We start from the raw sequence: 19,149 nt of genomic DNA, 5'->3' as shown, positions 1-19,149 counted from the left end.
AAATGACTGACATCATGAATCATCAGGGAAATGCAAATTAAAATTACCATGAGATACCATTGCATCCCCATTATAATGGCTAAAATTGAAAAAGATGGAAGCATCAAGTGTTGGCAAGAAGTAGAGAACAGGAACTTACATACACTACAGGCAAACAATGTAAAAAGGCAAAACCACTTTGGAAAACTGGCAGTTTCTTAAAAAGTTCAAAATAACACTTCCTGTATGGCCCACTCATTGTCCTTCTAGATCTTCACCCAAACATACACCCACACCCAGGTTTGTACATGAATGCTCACAGCAAACTTTATTCATAATGTCCCCCAAACAGGAAATAACCCAACTGCCTATCAGCAGGTAAATGGCTAAACTGAGTGCTGACCAGAAAAGGGCCACTGCTCAGCAGTAAGAAGGAACGAACTACAGATCTACACTACCACAGGGATGAATGTCAGTAATTATGAGTGAAATAGGCCAGACACAAAAGTGTCGGGCTATATCATCCCATTATATAATATTTTTAAAAATGCAAAGGAGCCTAGGCCAGTGTGCCTCAGTTGGTTAGAGTGTCGCCCTGTGGACCAAAAGTTCGTGAGTTCAATTCCCAGTCAGGGCGTGTACCCAGGTTGCAGGTTTGATCCCCAGCTGGGGTGTGTACAAGAAGGCAACTAATTGATGTTTCTCTCACATCAATGTCTGTCTGTCTGTCTCTCTTTCTCCATCTCTAAAAGCAATGAAAAAACAAGTTCTTGGGTGAAGATAAAAAAATTTTTTTTAAGTGAAAGAATATCTACTGAATGACAGTGAACCACTGACTGACTGGGATCAGAGGCAAGGGTGGGGGGAACCTCAAATGGCAACAAGGAATCTTTCAGAGTGATGGAAATTTTCTGTTCTTGATTGTGGGGGTGGCTTCCTGGGTATGATTCTCTCATATTTATTACTGAATTGTTCAAGTTAAATGGGTGCAGTTAATTGTATGCAAATAATATCTCAATAAAGATGATTTTTAAAAAGTAATGAGAACCAATGAAAAAAGAATTCATACAAGTTAATGGTATAATTAGCATACCAAGTATTTAGGTAAATAGTGCCTGTAAAATGTTTAACAGTGCACTTAATTTTTTTCTTACATACTTCAAACATCGCCTCTAGGTCTGGATTTTGTGATTAATTTGCCTGAAAAACCTCACGCAGCACCCCCTAAGAGTTCATGCCAGCCACACTCCCCTCTGCATTAATACAAATTCCGAATGAGTGTAGTCTACATTAAGTTTAATTGCAAAAAAGCAGAAAGCATGATAGAAAAGCTCAGTGAGGGGTGGGGACAGCTGTGCTGACAGTACAACATCCAAACTTTGTTCTAAGGTTCGTTCTGTTCCGAACTCTTTTATGCTGTCATGCCAACTGATCTTTCCATCAACTCCTGCTGCTGAGCACACAGATGGTCCCCAACCCACAACAGTTCAACTTACAACTTTATTGGCAGAGACATACTGATGAAATGATACAGATGTCCATAAAGAAGCCAGTCTGCATTGAGGACCTAGTATTTATGGCAGACCATTTCCCACACATTGCTCTTATTCAATATTCACAATAGCAAGAACATAGATATGGTGATCCCCATTTTTTTCCAGTTAAGGAAACTGATAGATCCTCAGAGAGGTCCATTTATTTGCCCAAAATCACATATTTGAGGTACTTTTTAACTGATTTAAGTGACAGTTCCAACAGAGAACTAAAGCAAGTGAATACACATAGCTTTAAATTCAAGTATTAACCCTTTCATTTCATCATCAATAAAAGAAGAACACATTTAAATACACCACTGACATTTTGTGGGGCTTTCTCTTGTTACCAGAATTTCACATTCTTCCTATCGGGCAGTCAATATCTGGTGGGAAATTTGACTAACCTGCTTCTTTAAGAACAGACTCTATACAAAACAAAGGCGCATGAGCTTCTAGGGAGTGTCCCCAGACTGGGGAGAGCTGCCACCTCTAGGAAGAACTAGCAATGCAGCAAACTATGAAACAAACAGGGTAGCCAGGAACTAGGGGAGGCTGACCCCAGGCAGCTGGCAGTTGGAAAGGCGCCTGCAGTCAAAACTGCCGAACCGCCAGGCTCAAGGCTGGCGGTCACCCCCCACCCCCCCGCCCCACAAAGCTGCGGGGCACCACCCAGGCTCCCACAAACCACACCACACCGTATACTTCCAGTCTGCACACTTTTAAATGTTTATACAGAAATGTCATGACTTACTAAAAGTATTTTAAAGACAATCAGTGAAAGACTGAATACAATGCCTCAATGAGCACTAATTTGCATCCTAACATGACTCCTAGTTAAGGTGTTGTTTAAACATTCAAAAGGAAAAAAAGAGAAAGATTAAAAAAAATAAATAGGCCAATCCTCAACCTTTCTGAATAGCTTTGGCAATGCAAAGTCTGGCAATCACAAGTATAATAATATAAGTATATATTCTGACTGCCAACAAAAGTTCTCTTCAGTCACTCAGCTCAATAATATGGTATTTCAGAATTTATTTTTCCAGGTCATGATTAAAGGGTAACACTCTTATACAGTTTCCATCACTGAATTCTAATACATCCAGTCTCAGACTACTCCTAGGAATTATATCACTCAGAGTGAAGCATTTGTGTGTGTAAGGGGGGAGGCCAATTTCATCTCACATTTAAAAAATACATGTTCAAGTACAGCCACTAATTGAACATTTAGCTTTCTTATTTCCTCCCTCTTCTGGTAATCTCCAGTGTTACTAGAACACAGAAAGAGCCTCCTGGGGTTGATAACGTCAAGGTGGAACTCCAGTTACACTTTTCTCACTCTGGCATGAACTCCAATTCAGTCGCATGTGTGTTTACTGGGCAGCAGAAGAGTAGAGGGAAGGGACAGAGCACACCGCTGCCATCTGCTGCTGCCTCCCCCAGCCACCCTAGAAGTGAAGATGAGGGTGGGAATTCTTCCCAGACACAAGAGCAGAGTGTACTTTACAGTGGGCCCACAGAAGCGTTTTTAGGAAGCAACACTTGGGTCTTACACATCAAAAAGCAAAACAGTCATCCTGAAGGTAGGTGTACCCTGCAACGGTAGCATTGAATCCCACTGAGGAAACTTCAGATTTTCAGCTTCATCCAGCAGCTACAGGCTAGACCAAGTGAGGCCTGCAGCCTCCTGTGTTCAGCCAGCTGTCTTTAGTTGGGAACACACATCTCCAATGTCCCATAGTCCTCACCACTCCCTACTGCCTTACCTGGCCCACTACAGTAATTAACTTTACCACCTGGCCCTTTAGGCATTTGAGTTTGCAAGCCCTGGTCCACACCCATCAGTGTAAAAAAGGTACTTACAGCTGCATGACCAAGTACAAGTGGTTTGGGCTTTCATAGATATCTTCCAGGGCAACAATGTTTTCATGCTTAATCCTGAAAGAAAAAAAATGAAACACACAAAAAAGTAAGTATGACACATGAAAACTTTTCAAAATAGATGTCATTTAGCAGTGTTTTAAATGTTAAAAAAAGAAACAACAAGATCAAAATAAAGTCTCTTGTGCTAAACCCCACATCAGCAAATCAAGACTTAATACCTAATCTACTTGCAATTACAGTGCCCCAGAAATGCAGTCTTAACTGGTTAGTCTGGAATTTTCTGGTTGACATGAAAGAGGTAATCTGCTATATTCTGTCCTCCATAAATAGACAACCTAACCCAAAAACAATCCATTGTTTTCCCCTTTTCCTACAAAATCCTTCCATTGTGTGTAGCTCCTCAAAGCTCCTTTCTATTTGCTTGATGAGATGGTGCTTGATTCATGAATTGTTCAACAAAGCCAATTAGACCTTTACATTTTTTCAGTTGAACTTCTATTACTTAACATAATCCAAACTCCTTACTGTGGCAGTTAAGTGTCCCCAACCTTGTTTCCAGACCTGTTTCCCATTATTCTTCCCCTACTCTCTGTTCCCCTTCAGTCTTTCTGAAGGAGACTGTATACCCCCTGAGGCAGCAACGCTGGATTAACCACTGTTGCTTCATGCACAGCCTCTTTGCATTTACCCACGTGAATCTCAAAAATGGTCCAAACCTGTCAAAATCCCACTAACCTGCAGGGAAAACTTAATTCTCACTCTTATGTAGTCTCTCACTGGCTTCACAGGCTGGCCTAAACAGTTCAGTGTTTGCAGTTCCACCCCCATAACAGGCGAGACGTTTCAGGGGACAGTTTCCTTGTCAAGTTCGCTCATGACTGCAGTGTAGGCAAAGGCAAACCAGACCGACCTCCCATTGGGACTCTAGTCACCACCACCACCAACATTGATCTGGTACCCCGAGCAAACTAGACAGACGCTGCTTAAAGTGTGGTTGCCAAAGAGCAGCACTAGCATCTCCTGGGAGCCTGTTAGAATGCAAATTCTCGGGCCCTCCCCCTGTCAGAATCAGAATCTATAAGGGCAGGCCCAGAAATGTTTAAATAAAATCCTCAGATAATCCATATGCACCACGTTTAGCTAGAGAAATTCTGCACTAGGCCAGTGCTTCTCAATGGAAGTGCACACAGGAGTCACCTGGGGTTCTGGCTACACACCCTGATTGAACAGGACTGGGATTGCTGAGGTGGGGGTGGCAGGGCCTGTGAGTCTGCATCTCTAACAAGCTCCTGGAGATGCTGATGCTGCTGGTCTGCAGACCACAGACTCTGGCAGCGAAGTCCTAACTACAGAATCAAAGAGAGACAGGAACAGCCTAATGCTAGCCCCTGGAACCCTCCACTAAGAGCAGTTCTGCTCAGAATGTAAGGCCTGCTATTTATTTAAAGCATTTGCAAGGAGAATCATTTCCTTACTCCATGAGCTATTTAGCTCTTACCACAAGCTGTTAGTGAAATGATTGCTGAACCACCTAAAAGCCAGCATTTAACAAACAGATGCTTGTGAAACCCTATAAGCAAGGACTACATCTTATTTTGTTTTTCTCTTGTACCTGTATTGATCTGTTAAATAAATGTTTCCTGAATGGATGGAATTTGAAGGTTGTTACTATTAAACAGCCAACTCATTCTTTAGTTTGGGAAAACAGAGTGTAAGTAATAAGTATTCCTAAGTGTAAGATGTCTGCCTCTCAAAAAATAGTTTACAAGGTGAAACAAACCAGAATATCATGTGGCCCTTGAGCAAGTGAAAGAAAGAAACAAAATAGTTAACTGAGAGTGGAGATGCTTCCATTCCTCCAGCTTTTGTTAGTCAAGGCAGTTGTTTATAGGAGCTGAGATGATAGGTTATACTAAATTCACTTTCACCTGATTCCAATTCGTAAACCTCATTAATTGTAGCAGTGGTTACTGTGATACCCGAGCAAAATAATAGCAGCGATATGTTACATGAACCGGGTAACCGCTGCCACCAAAGAAACCAAGACAGGTTGATCTGGGACTGCCCAGACCCTCGATGTCTACGGAACTGTCATCACGGACTGTAACTGAAGGAACATCACCGCAGAAAGTATAAGCATCCGGATTTCCCCCTTCATTAATGTTTTAAAAGTTGCCATTGGAATCAGTAACATGGGCACACATATTTTCTTCCAGTCAGCTGAGTTAATTTGGGGGTTAAGAGCTTGGACTTATGGGAAAGTGAAAGGAATGTGATTTATATGGAGAGTTGTCAGATTAAAATGCAGGGCACCCAGTTACATTTAATTCTCAATAAACAATGAATACTTTTTTAGTATAAGTATGTCCCAAATATTGCATTGTTGTTTATCTGAAATTCAAATATGACTGGGCACCCTACATTTTCATGTGCTGACTCTGGCCATCCTACTCAATGTGAATCACAGTCCATGAGACTCTGCAGTGGGCCAGGGATTTGTCCCTATAGTGACGGCTGCCCTTGGAGTCTGAGCCAAGGAGGCCGTTTGAGCCTCAGACTACAGCTATTAATACAGATTCAAATATATACAAAGAATCAACTATGTACAAAGCACTTGCCCAGCCAAAGCAGGAGACTCCAGTATATTAAGAATATAATCCCTTCTTTGGATTCAGGGAATGCAGAATTTAGTCTATTTACCCTGCCATGTCTAACAACGGGTTCTTACAATGGCTGCAGTGACCACTCCTATTCTACTAACTATCCTAACTATTCCTCTCACTCTACTAACTATTCCTCTTAACTAATGAATCAAGCAATCAAGCAACTGCCATTTACTGACTTTCTACCATGTGTCTGGGAGAATACAAGAAAAAAATACAGTTTTGCTCTCTAAAAACCTCTCCATCACCTAGAGAGATCCATGAAGCAATTAGGAAAGAATTAAATGCTAAACTGTAGAACTGGTGCTAAACTCGGAGAAAGCAAGGCCGGGTCTGGGTCAGAATCACAGTGAAGGCCTCCAGAAAACAAAGGGAGTCGAGCTGGGATTAGTAATGTTTGAATAAGCACACTTCAGAAATTTTAAAGAAATCCTAAAATGGCCTTTTAAATGTCTGTTTTAAGAAAGGTATTTTAACTAACTTGTTTATATTAGAACACAATAAAAGCAAACATTCTGGCTTCCCACAGCTATTTTCAGATACTTTGGTCCATCCTCAGATTCCCTGAGATACACAGACACTGCATTTCACATTAATCATTAGTTCAGTACATAGGTTCTCTTCACTAAGGGCCATGTGACTATCCATGAACATGACTTTGGATGCCCACCATGTACCAGGCACGGAACTAGGCATCACAAGAGAGACATCTCAGCCTTGGGAAGTTCACACAGGTGGGGGCATCCGGCTGCACTTAGAACACTTCCCAAGTGGTCTTTGCTATATTTACTGGAAAAGCAGCCTCCTTCTAATTCACAGTGACTCCTGGGACTGATACAGAACAAGCTTATACCCTATTCTCACATATCCTGCAAATGTTTGACAGACACAACATCTCTGCTTAGTCTTCTCATCACTGATTGGCCAATTCTCCTCACATGTGGTTTATGTGCCTCTCATGTTATTATCACTCTTGTTTGTCCAGACTATAGCATTCAGAATTTATGTAATAATCCCAGTGAAAATACAGCACCAAGAATAGGGTATTAATGAAGTAGAACTATTAACCATCATGAGGTGGATATTATGTTTTTGCAATAAACCCTAACATTAGAGTCTCTTTTGTTTTTTTTACAACTGTTCACACATAAAGAATATAAGCTCCACAGACGTGGGGATTTTTTGCTATTTTGTTCACACTGTCTCCCCAATCTCAAGAAAAGTGCATGGTTGGTAGTATTTTCAATATATATTTGTTAAATGAATAAATGAGTGAATGGAGTAAATAAATGAAAAAATATTCAGCTTAGGGTCAATTAAATGACCAGATCATTTTTCCCTGAATTTCTATCAAAGATCTCCTTTCTTACTCAAACTTGACCTTTGAACTTAAAGTCTCCACTTTTAGCATCATTAAATTCAATCTTATTAGGTTCCATGCAATGGTTCACATGATCAGGAATATTCTGAATGTTGATTCTCTCATGCATTATATTTATTACCCCTCTCAACTTAGGGTCGTCTGCATAGTTGGTAGGTACACATCCATCCATATACCTTTATCCAGATCCTTGAAGTCTCAAGTGGGAAGGGTCTACATCAGAGCTCCATAGTGTTCTGCCAGAGGCCCACATCAATGTAACCGAGACACTAATCAGCTGGATTCAATTGTTGTCAAGATGTTAACCCAGCAATACTATCAATTCTAGCCCGTATTTTATCACCCTATCTATAAGAAGACAATTAGATCCTTTGCTAAAAGGGCATTCCTTGTTTTTATAAACCACATAGTACCACTTAAAGGGAAGGTGGATGTTCAGAAAGGTTTGTTCTTAGTAAACCCATGGTGGCTCCCAGCAACCACTATAGTCTCTACTAAATGATCACAAACCATCTGCTTGATTAACTGTTCCAGAATTTGACTGTGTATTGAAATCAAACTTCCCGGTCTATACATCTCATATTCTTAACCTTTTTTACATCTGGAAATTTTACCAACATCTCTTATATGATGGGAGACCCCCCCAAAAGACAGAATTTATTTATAAAAACTTGTGTATTTATTCTTACATGTTTAAACTTCAGTCACCTTTAAAGTATTCTCCATTTGATTCAATACACCTATTGAGAAGTTTTTTTCCACTACTCAAAACAGTTTCTGAACTTGTCAATTCTGATGCCCTTTAGTGTTTATGCCATTTCTTGTTTCACCTCTTCTGCATCAGCAAAATGTTTCCCTTTGAGGACATTATAAGCCATCCATCATGAAATGGGCAAACACACTGAAAGAATCTTCAATAAAAATTCACTAGAGCCAAATGCAGCTTCGCAAGACAAAGCCACCTGGTGCACTGACACAGATGGGTTCCTAGGAAGCCTGTATCACCAGGGGCCCACCCTCCAGAAGATAATTCCGGTTCTGGGGGAGTCCCCCTGGTACTGTTCTCAAATGTTTCCACTGTGACTCTTTTGTGATAAGAGCAATTTCCTCAGCCCCTGGGATGTAAAAGTCTAAATCTAGTAATGAGGTAATTTTATAACTTTCCTTAGGCCCTACTTACATAGCTGTTTTATGTATACCATTACTGAGTGTTAACTACGTGTCAAGACTGTACTATTTTTAATGATTTCATTTAATACAACAGTCCTGCAAAGTATATACCATTCTGCTCACTTTCAGAAAAGAACAACTGAGACTGAAGAGGTGAAATATTCCAAGGTCGAAGGCCAATGATTGGAATTGTTGAGATTCTAACAGCCAAGCCCGTCATCAAGCGCTTGTGCTGTGACTTCATATTAACTGAGTTATAATAAGAATGTAGAAGAACTCATAAATTCAGAGTTATGTGTATAAAATTATAACACCTGAAGTCAAGGTACTAAATTTCATAACTAACAATAAAATATCCACTTCAGGGGTGCAGAGATTTGTAGAACCATCCTGTATTTTAGTGGAAGCTCTCAAGATGTTTGGTTGTAAATATCCTGACAGATGAAATCCCACTGTCAAAGTGAACTAGAGGAACAGACATTCAGGAGTGGAAGAAATAGTTAGGAGTCCAGAAATTATCATTAGGAAGCACCCTCATCAGCCCGGACCTGTCAGTGTCATCAAAAAGTGGACACAGAGGCAGGGACGTCAGCCACAAGCAAATGAAAACCAAGGGTCTGTTAACCCTGCATAGCTTGATAGCTAAATCCTCCATATCAGTGTTCAGCCCTCCAAAACATGGTCAGGAGGACTTTCATACATGAGAAATATTCACCCCCCAAAAGCAATGTACAAAAAGCCAAAGGGATAATGTCACTAAAAGCAACTTGAAGTGATAAACTTTGTTTTTTAAAGATTTTATTTATTTATTTTTAGAGAGGGGGGAAGGGAGGGAGAAAGAGGAGAGAAACATCAATGTTTCAGAGAAACATCAATTGATTGCCTCTCGCACACCCCCCAACTAGGGACCTGGCCTGCAACCCAGGCATGCACCCTGACTGGGAATTGAACCAGTGACTTTTAGTTTCTCAGGCCAGTGCTCAATCCACTGAACCACACCAGCCAGAGCTAAACTTCACTTAATTTTAATCGCTTATCATCTACCAGGCCCAAAGTAAACATTAGCTGATACAGCTAAGTCCAGAGGGTAAATGGTTTATATGGCAATCTTCACCAAAGTCTCTATAATCTCTCAAGATATATAGAAGTGGATGGAGGGAAGTAGGCCCAGGCAGAGAAAGAGAGAAAAAAGCTGAATAGAAAAATAGCATATGGGCATCAATGCAGAATCCTGACTGCACGATAACTGACAGCCAAGTCAGAAAACCTTGAACGAGTCAAGAAATCATTCTTAAGTCAATTCACGAAGAAAAAAAATCAGTGCCAAGTGCACAAGTGAGCCCCATTCCAAAACCCCAAGCTGGAGGGAACATCAGGGCCCAAAGGGCAGGCATTCCACTGAATGCACAGGCTTCTAAAAAATGATGGCTATATCATTTCTCCCTCCAGTCTAAGTCTCTACAGTTCAGCGACTCAAAATTTTTGAACTCCATGCAAAAAGGGAGAAGTTAGAAAAACACATTAGAGAAGAGGAAAGAAAGGAAAGTTCAGCAATTTTTACTTTTTGTCATCCAGTCACAGTTCACTGACCTGGGGCAGGGAAATCACGGCAGCAATTTTGAGAATGATCAGGAGAAGAAAAAAGCAACAGAACACCTTTCCTTCATGTTGGCATTCTTTGGATATGGTCACTTACCTACTCAGGTTAGAGAAGCCACTGGAGGATAAGAGATGGAAGGAAATATAATCAGGAGGGACAGACAGGAGACAAGGTGATTACCAGTGACGGCAAAACAAGGATGGTGGAGGAACAGATCTTCTCAGGGAGGCACAAGTTACTGCAAGCAGCCATGACCAGCTCTCCATCCTCCTCAGGCACCTCGGGATTAACTACGCAGCCAGGGAAGGGCCTCTCTCGGGGGAGAAGCAGACCACTCTCAGGCCAACACCTTCAAGGATGAGGTCTTTCACTGCTTACCACCCTTTTTGCCTAAATGGCCCAGAAAATTTTAATTTTATTCACAAAAAATGATACAATGGTTTTCTGACATGGCAAATTGCCTTAAAAATATCTGAATACCATTCTTAGCAAATGCTCCTGTTTGTCTAAGTAAATGTTATGTTTTTTGTTTTTTTTTTAAATTAAAGAAAATCACTTCCTCCTTTCTTGGGTCAGATTTTTTTCTCCTACTGTAAGCAGTATAGGAAACAATGCTGAGAGTGTCAGGGTACTATCAGTCACAAAGGGGAGTAACAGCTGAAATATTTTCCAGATGGTATTAAAAATAATACATTTTTTATAAACTAACAGGTGCATTCACAGATGTTATCTCATTTCATTCTCTTAACAAGTCTATACAGTAGGCATTATTAGTCTCATTGTATAGATGATCATTCCCAGTTTATGTTCACGTAATTGCTCTCCCTTATCTCCCTCTAGGGTTGCTCTCTTGCTAACCATTCTCCACACGTCTCCTGAGCCTTCATTTCATGATATTGAACTGATCGAACGTCTTAGTTAGAAGTCCTCCAACCGCTCCCTACAGTCCAGAATAAAAACCAAATGACTCGGCATGACATACTAGATCCCTTGTTGCCATCCCATCTCCTCTTCTACCACTGCTCCACACCAAAATTTTACTGGGCCTGGGCAGCTCTCGCACACCTGTGCACACCTTCTCTGGCCATACAAGTGTGCTCATCCTTCTCATATCTTTTCATTAAACTACTCACTTGAGACTCATTCTGTATCACCACTACTGAGAACCCTTAACTATTCCTTACCTCTCACAGGGCTAAACCCCCCTCTCCTGGGCCACCCCACTTCTTTTATCAGCCTATTGTTGTACATACTGCATTGTATCCCAAGTACTGTGTGCATTAATATGTGTGTATGTATTCAAATGATTTCATATTCAGGTTTCAGTAGGTATGGTTACATATCAAACTGATAACTGGTTACCTCAGGAAGTGCTAGGGTGGGAGGTTTTCCCAGTTATTTTGAAGCAGTGTTCTTCATCTGAACCACAGAAGAAAGAAATCTCATTTAAGTGCCTATTTTTCTCATTTTTTTCCCAAGGATGCATCATTCTAGCTGTGTACTAAAGTTAACTCAGCATATTCAGCCAAAGCCTTAGGGCATTAGGACTTGATTTTTTTCATTGAAACCAATTAGAGAAAGGTTACTAGGCTGTTGCATTGCCAAATTTTTTTTAAAAGTTCTTGACCAAAATCATTAACACCTAGATCGACAAAAGATAGCCTTAATGCTGGACACAGAAATACATACAGGTTCATTTAACTGCTCAAGCAATCAGGAGATTAGGTGGGTCTCAGCTCTGATGCATTTAAATGCAAGATGTCTGACAAGTCATTAAATACTTTCTGACTGCAATTTCTCATTTGTTAAATGAACATTAAAATATGTGGTCTCATTATTTATATATATATACACATTTGTAGAGGTAAAATATAATTGTATAACATATTGTGTACACATATATGTATCATATTACATATAAAGAGAAATCTTGTCTATTAAGAATATAGGTCACCCCAGAAATGACCAGAACTCAAAATTCAAAGCTTCAAATCATCTCTCTTTGCTGCCAGCAGATGGGGCTGTAATCAACTAAGAAGCCAACCATGGTATTCAAATCAACTGCATGTTAAGTATGCAAGCCAGTTTTGTTGTGTGTTTTTTTAAAGCATTAAATAATTCATGTGATAGTTTCATTATGAACTGTTTTGCTTTGAATCTTTAAAAAACAAACAAGTATCAAGCAAAACCCTCCTCTGCAGCTGACCATATTTTCAAAAAATGTATCTCAGGCATCTTTGTACAATGTAGGGCGCAAAGGGTGGGAGCTGGGCCAGCATTTGTGAGAAGGGAGACCAGGCTAGAGCCTGTAATGACACCATGAGAGGGTCACCCAGTAGGCTGGCCCTGTCTCTGTGGGACAGTATGCTGGTCATGTCACTTTCCAGGGTCTGTTTCCTCATCTAGAAATTAATTAGTCAGGATACTCTCTGAGGTCCTTTCCAGCTCTGTCAATCAATGAATCTAAAATGTTAATGAGGCAAAGGGTACAGAGGTATATACGGGCCCACAAAGCTTGATTCTAAGCCAGTATTCAGCATTCTCCAGCACAGGGCTTGCTACACTGAAGTCTGGATTACCGCTCAGATTCAACAGACTCTCTTTCTGCATGGGTAACTTTGTCAGACACGGAACAGGCCTTCTGGAGACAAGAAGCCATTTACACAGAAAAGATATTCTTTCCCTAATCCTTTAGCCCTGGACCAATAGATAAATGACCAAGTGATTTGCTCGTGTCCCGAACAACTGCAGAAGATCCAGCTGGGGATTAGCTGTCACAAGTTAGGTCCAAGAAAGCATTAAAAATGTTGTGGAAGCATGAATAAATAAATGAACAATTAATTCTGGTCCTCCTAAAGACTTACAGACCAAAGACAAGCAGAAGCTGGATACTTGAATAAAAAAGATTAGAAGATTTGACTCTGTATATTTCTTTCCTACTCCTGTTACCACCCATAATAAGTTACCAGTGGGTCTCAAACTCAGCTGTATATTAGAATTACCAGAGTTTTAAAATATACTGGTTCCTGGGTCTACCCTTGAAGGTTATGATGTAATTGGCTTGGGATGTAGCATAGGCATTGGGAATTTAAAAAACAAAGCAAAATAACAACTAGTGAAATTGAAGCAGTAATCAAAAAACTCCTGGCACACAAAAGCCCTAAACTGGATAGCTTCACAGACGAATTTTACCAAAGATTTAAAAAAGAGCAAACTCATATCCTTCTCAGACTATTCCAGAAAATTCAAGAAGAAGGAAGATCCCCAAACTCTTTTTACGAGGTCAGTATAATCCTAATTCTAAAACTAGGTAAAGATACAACAAAGAAAGAAAACTACAGGCCAATATCACTGATGAAGACAGACACTAAAATTCTTAATGAAATATTGACAATCTGGATCCAGCAATACATTAAAAAGATCATACACCATGATCAAGTGGGATTCATCCCAGGGATGCAAGGATGATACAATATTCACAAATCCAGAATACATCACATAAACAAAAGGAAAGACAAAAATCACTGATCATGTCAATAGACGCAAAAAAAGCATTTGATAAAGTCCAGCACCTATTTATGATAAAAACACTCAGCAAAGTGGGAGTAGAGGGAGCACACCTCAACATAATAAAGGCCATGTATGAGAAACCTACAGCTAACATTATACTCAATGGGCAAAAACTAAAAGCTTTCCCCCTAATATCAGGAACAAGACAAGGGTGTCTGCTTTCACCACTTTCTTTCAATTAATACTGGAAGTTCTAACCACAACAATTAGACAATAAAAAGAAATAAAAGTCATCCAAATTAGAAAGGAGGAAGTAAAACTGTCATTGTTTGCAGATGACATGATAGTGTACATAGAAAACTCTATAGTCTCCACCAAAAAACTACTTGACCTAATAAATGGATTTGGCAAAATAGTGGGATACAAAGTCAGTATTCAGAAATTGATGGCATTTTTGTACAACTACAATGAAATAGCAGAAATAGAACCTGGCAGGGGGGAATCCCATCTACTAAAGCAACAAGAAAAATAAAGTACCTAGAAATAAACTTAACCAAGGAGGTAAAAGATCTGTACTCAAAAAACTACAGAACACTAAAGAAAGAAAGGAAGGAAGATACAAATAAATGGAAGCATGAGCTGTGTTCATGAATTGGAAGAATTAACTTCACTAAAATGTCCTTACTACCCAAAGCAATCTATGGATTCAATGCAATCCCTATTAAAATATCAATGGAATATTTCACAGATCTAGAACAAATATTTCAAAAATTCATATGGAACCAAAAATGACCCCAAATAGCCTCAGCGTTCTTGAGAAAGAAGAGCAAAGTGGGAGGGATCACAATACCTGATATCAACCATGCTACAAGTCCACTGTAATCAAAACAATCTGGTACTGGCATAGGACCAGACACTTAGATCATTGGAACAGAACAGAGAGACCAGAAATAAACCCAAGTCTCTATGGTCAATTAATATTTGGCAAAGGGGGCAGAAGCATAAAATAGAATAAAAATAGCCTCTTCAATAAATAGTGTTGGGAAATCTGGACAGCTACATGCAAAAAAATAAAATAAAATGAAACTAGACCAATTTACACTACACACCAGAATAAATTCAAGATGGATAAAAGACTTAAATTAAGCTGTGACACCATAAAAATCCTAGAGGAAAACACAGGGAGTAAAATTTCAGATATCTCATGCAGCAATATTTTCCCCAATATATCTCCTAGGGCAAGGGAAATAAAGGGAGATTAAAAAGCTTCTACATGGCTAAAGAAAACATCAGCAAAATGAAAAGGTATCCAACCATATGGGAAAACATATTTGCCAATGATACCTCAGACAAGGGTTTGATCTCCAAAATATATAAAGAATTCATATGACTCAACACCAGGAAGACAAACAATCCAATTAAAATATGGGCAAAGGACCGGAACAGACACTTCTCCAAAGAGGACATACAGAGGGCCCATAGACATCTGAAAGGATGCTCAACAACACTAGCCATCAGAGAGATGCATATTAAAACCACAATGATATACCACCTCACACAAGCCAAAATGGTCATCACTAATGAATCAACAAACAAGTGCTGGCCAGGATATGGAGAAAAGGGAACCCTAGTACATTGTTCGTAGGAATGCAGACTGGTGCAGCCACTGTGGAAAACAGTATGGAATTTCCTCAGAAAACTAAAAATAGAACTGCCTTTTGATCTGACAATTCCATTGCTGGGATTATATCCTAAGCATCCTGAAACACCAATTCCAAAAAACCTATGCACCCCAATGTTCATAGCAGTACTATTTACAATAGCCAAGTGCTAGAAACAACCTAAGTGCCCTTCAGTAAATGAATGGATCAAAAACTGTGGTACATTTACACAATGGAATACTACACAGCAGAAAGAAAGAAGGATCTCCTACCTTTTGTGACAGCATGGACGGAACTGGAGAATATTATATTAAGTGAAATAAGCCAGGCAGTGAAAGACAAATACCATATGATCTCACCTATAAGAGGAACCTAATGAACAGGACAAACAAACAAGCAAAATAGAACCAGGTGCATGGAAACAAGGAACAGACTGACAATGACCAGAGGGGAGGGATGAGGGGGATAAGGGTGGAAAGAAGGAGAAGGGACTAGTCAAGGAACATATAAGGACCCATGGACATGGACAGCAGTATGGGAATTGACCATGGGAGCAGGGACAGGGGGTGGGAGGAGTAGGGCAAGGGGGGGAGACTGGCACAACTGTAATAGAACAACAATAAAATATTTAATTAAATAAAATCCTCCCAATTGATTTAAATACAAAATTTAAGAATCCCTGTTACGTTATTGAGTCAATTAAATCCTTAGATGCTGAGAAAAGATTCATGGAATCATTAACTCCACAGTTTTAGTTTCATTTTACATTTAAATTGGATGAATACATTTACTTCATGTTGGGTTTGATTTAAAGGTAAGGTTCAGGGTGTCCTGAGCCTGAAGGCTCAAGGCTACTTGATCAACACATTAGTCCTCTCAGGAAAAGAATATGAAAAATTAACAAATTTCAATGGGATAATTGTAGCGTCTAATATTCCTTAGTCAGGCTTTGAAATACTAATACATTTAAGAAGATGTTGTCATTTCATTATCTGAATTTCTGAGTAGCTTTTTTTGTCAAAGGGTAATATATATTTCTCCGGATGTTTTCGCATGAGAATAGATGCCTAGTCTTAAAGAAAGGCACTCACTCACCTGCCTCAGACTGGAGATGAGTCTTGTAACTTTGACTTACTAGCTCCACTGCTTTGAAAATACAGAGTCCAAAACCACCTTAGAAGGGAAATCTCAGAAAGTTTGTCCCCAGTTCACTGCAGATCATTACAATGTGAAGTGAGAAGCCATGCCTGTGTGCAACACTGCTGAGGGCACACAACCAGGTGCCAACCACCTGGCCTGCATCCTGCAGCTCATCATCCACACTCGGATCCCCGGACTGAAGACACTGGGCTTGACTCTGGGAAGCATCTTAAAGGCTTCTAGCTCTGAACACTTGCATGTAGGTGAACATAAAGGAAAGGGGACCAAAACAATGAATTGGAAGGAATCTGGGGGAGAACTATCATTTCCTTTTCTTTCCTACTATGAAAGCTCCTCCGTGCTGATACCCACAGCGAGCACCGTGTGTTGTACAAGTCAAACCCAGGATCATGCCAAGTCAGTAGGTGCCCTGAAAGGCAGGCTCAGCTGCACGCCCTGACACAGGCAGGGCTTCCACACTGATACAGAGACCGAGGGCATTGGCAGGAAAGAAGAAGCACAGGCCTGAGCCCATGCTCTCTCTGGACAAGGAAACATCTGTGGCCAGGTGAGCATGATCCCGGGCACCTCACTATTTCTGCTGGAACTCTGGGCCATTTATTTATAAAGCCAGAGGCTAAAGAAGAAGATAGAATGGAAAAAAAAAAGAGCAAGAAGAAAAACAAGAAGAAAGAAAATCTGCTTTGAAGCACTAATATCAGTTTGTTTTCAGCCTTAAGAGGGTTGAACCTGTGCTATAAAACATTCCTTGCTATTCTAGGGACAGCACATCAGAGATAATGGTGTAGAATGGAGCATTCTTTAGTTTTTGCACAACAGTAATTGATGCTGTTTCACAGTCTGTTCAGGTCAGACGCAAGCTTCAGAAAACCAGGCACATTCAAATAGAAGGAAATAGTCTTCAAGTGTCTACATGGTGGGAATTCATTAGGGTATTTGCAGTTGGCCTTCTGCCATACATATGTTATATTGAATATATATATAGGGTGGGGCAAAAGTAAGTTTACAGTGGTTCATATGGAAATACAGTAATTAATAAACAATATAAGAATAAACTCCATGTTTCACGTACTCACAACTGTAAACTTATTTCCCCCTATGTGTATATGTGTGTGTGTTTATATATATATATACACACACATAGGGAATCTGTGTGTAGTAATAAAGGAAACTCTTGTATTCTTTCTTGAGAAAGCACCAGGGGGAGTTTCTTCATAACTGAGATCATAGTCATTATTAGGAAGAACAGCATGTTTTGCTTTGTTGATTTTTTAAAAGGTGTGTGATAATGCACATTACCTCTGCAAACTGCAGTTTTATGCAGATGGGTGTTAAATGCTGAGGCAGGTCTGAATTTATAGCTTTATCATGCCCTGGTAACAAATACGATATGATTATGATAACCCAAGGGATGTCAACTCTTAAGAAGTTTCCCAGGATGAGCCCCAAATTCTCAGAAATGATACTACAAAAAGACTGTTTGTAATAAACTAGTTGCTATCCATGCAGCTTTCTATTTTAGAGTTTAGAAGGAAATTAGGAGAGCAACTGTGTCGTGAGGGATGAGGGGTGAGAAGATACAAGAAATTCCGCCATGTGGATGGTCTCTGACAATTACCCCAGGGTAGCCAGGGCAGGGAGGGTGGCAGTGGCTTTGTTCCTATGCTCAAGCAAAACAGCCAATGTGCTCAGGAGGTGTCCACGGTCTGCCAGCCAACTCAGGGGAGGTCCAGCGAGACTGAGGGCATAAAATGGCCTCCGGGTGCACTGTAGCTGACTCCGCAAGGCACAGAGAGTTTGTTCCTCCCAGCATCTGAGCATACCGTCTGGACTTTGTGGAGGTCACTTTTGACCAGAACTTTTCAATCTGGTTTTCCCCAGTTCTTTCAGGTTCTCAATAAATGTTTTAAAAACTGCCATGAAACACCACTAAACAGCTGCAATGGATACCAAATGTGAACTCACAGTGGACACTGCCAAGAAGTCCACTGGTATTTCCACTAACAGGACTTGTAATGAAGTTACCGAATTGAACTTAAAAATTCACCCTGATAAAATACTACATTTTTCTACCTGTTTATGTATTAGGGTTCTATTAAGAATTTGTTTTCCAAAGGGTTCTCCTACTTAAAAAAGAAGGAAAAAAACACAAAGGAAAAAGAGGGGCAGGGAAAAAACAAGCCAGTGCAAAAATAATACAAAATAGAAAGGTTTCTGCCCTACTCCACCTACAGAAAACTAGTATTATTAAAATATTTTCAGATACAAAAGGAAGACCTGCCCTCAGAAAGTAGCTCCCAGAGTTGCTAAGCACTTCTTCCTGAGTCAATGGCCTCTTTAGAATTATTTTTTAAATTACATTACAGTCAGGAAGAAGCCAACAGCGCAACAACAGAGACAGGCAGGGGTGAGGAGATATATGTACACACACACAGATGCACACACATTCACACCACACACACCTTCACATGCACACACATGCATACCTACATATGCATGCCCCACACGTGCATCTGTGTGCACACCCATGCACATGTCTTCACATATGTGCACACACATACATCCACCTACACGTGCCTTCGCATGTATGTACACATATATGCAGGGT

General features: G+C 40.1%; 1 protein-coding gene across 3 annotated transcripts in view; it reads right to left on the bottom strand.

The window, feature by feature from the left end:
• The window catches only part of CAMK1D (calcium/calmodulin dependent protein kinase ID), a 454,947-nt gene that overhangs the window by 152,883 nt on the left and 282,915 nt on the right, over positions 1–19,149 (bottom strand). For all 3 annotated transcript variants that reach the window (XM_045857651.1, XM_045857649.1, XM_045857650.1), the window contains one exon: positions 3,375–3,449. In XM_045857651.1, the coding sequence (XP_045713607.1) occupies positions 3,375–3,382 (8 nt within the window). In that variant the 5' untranslated portion in view covers positions 3,383–3,449. The remainder of the gene's footprint in view (positions 1–3,374; positions 3,450–19,149) is intronic.

Source organism: Phyllostomus hastatus, unplaced genomic scaffold (assembly GCF_019186645.2).
Source record: "Phyllostomus hastatus isolate PE091 unplaced genomic scaffold, TTU_PhHast_1.1 phas_scaffold_1674, whole genome shotgun sequence".
Classification (NCBI taxonomy): Eukaryota; Metazoa; Chordata; class Mammalia; order Chiroptera; family Phyllostomidae; genus Phyllostomus; species Phyllostomus hastatus.
This window is presented reverse-complemented; position numbering and strand designations above follow the sequence as displayed.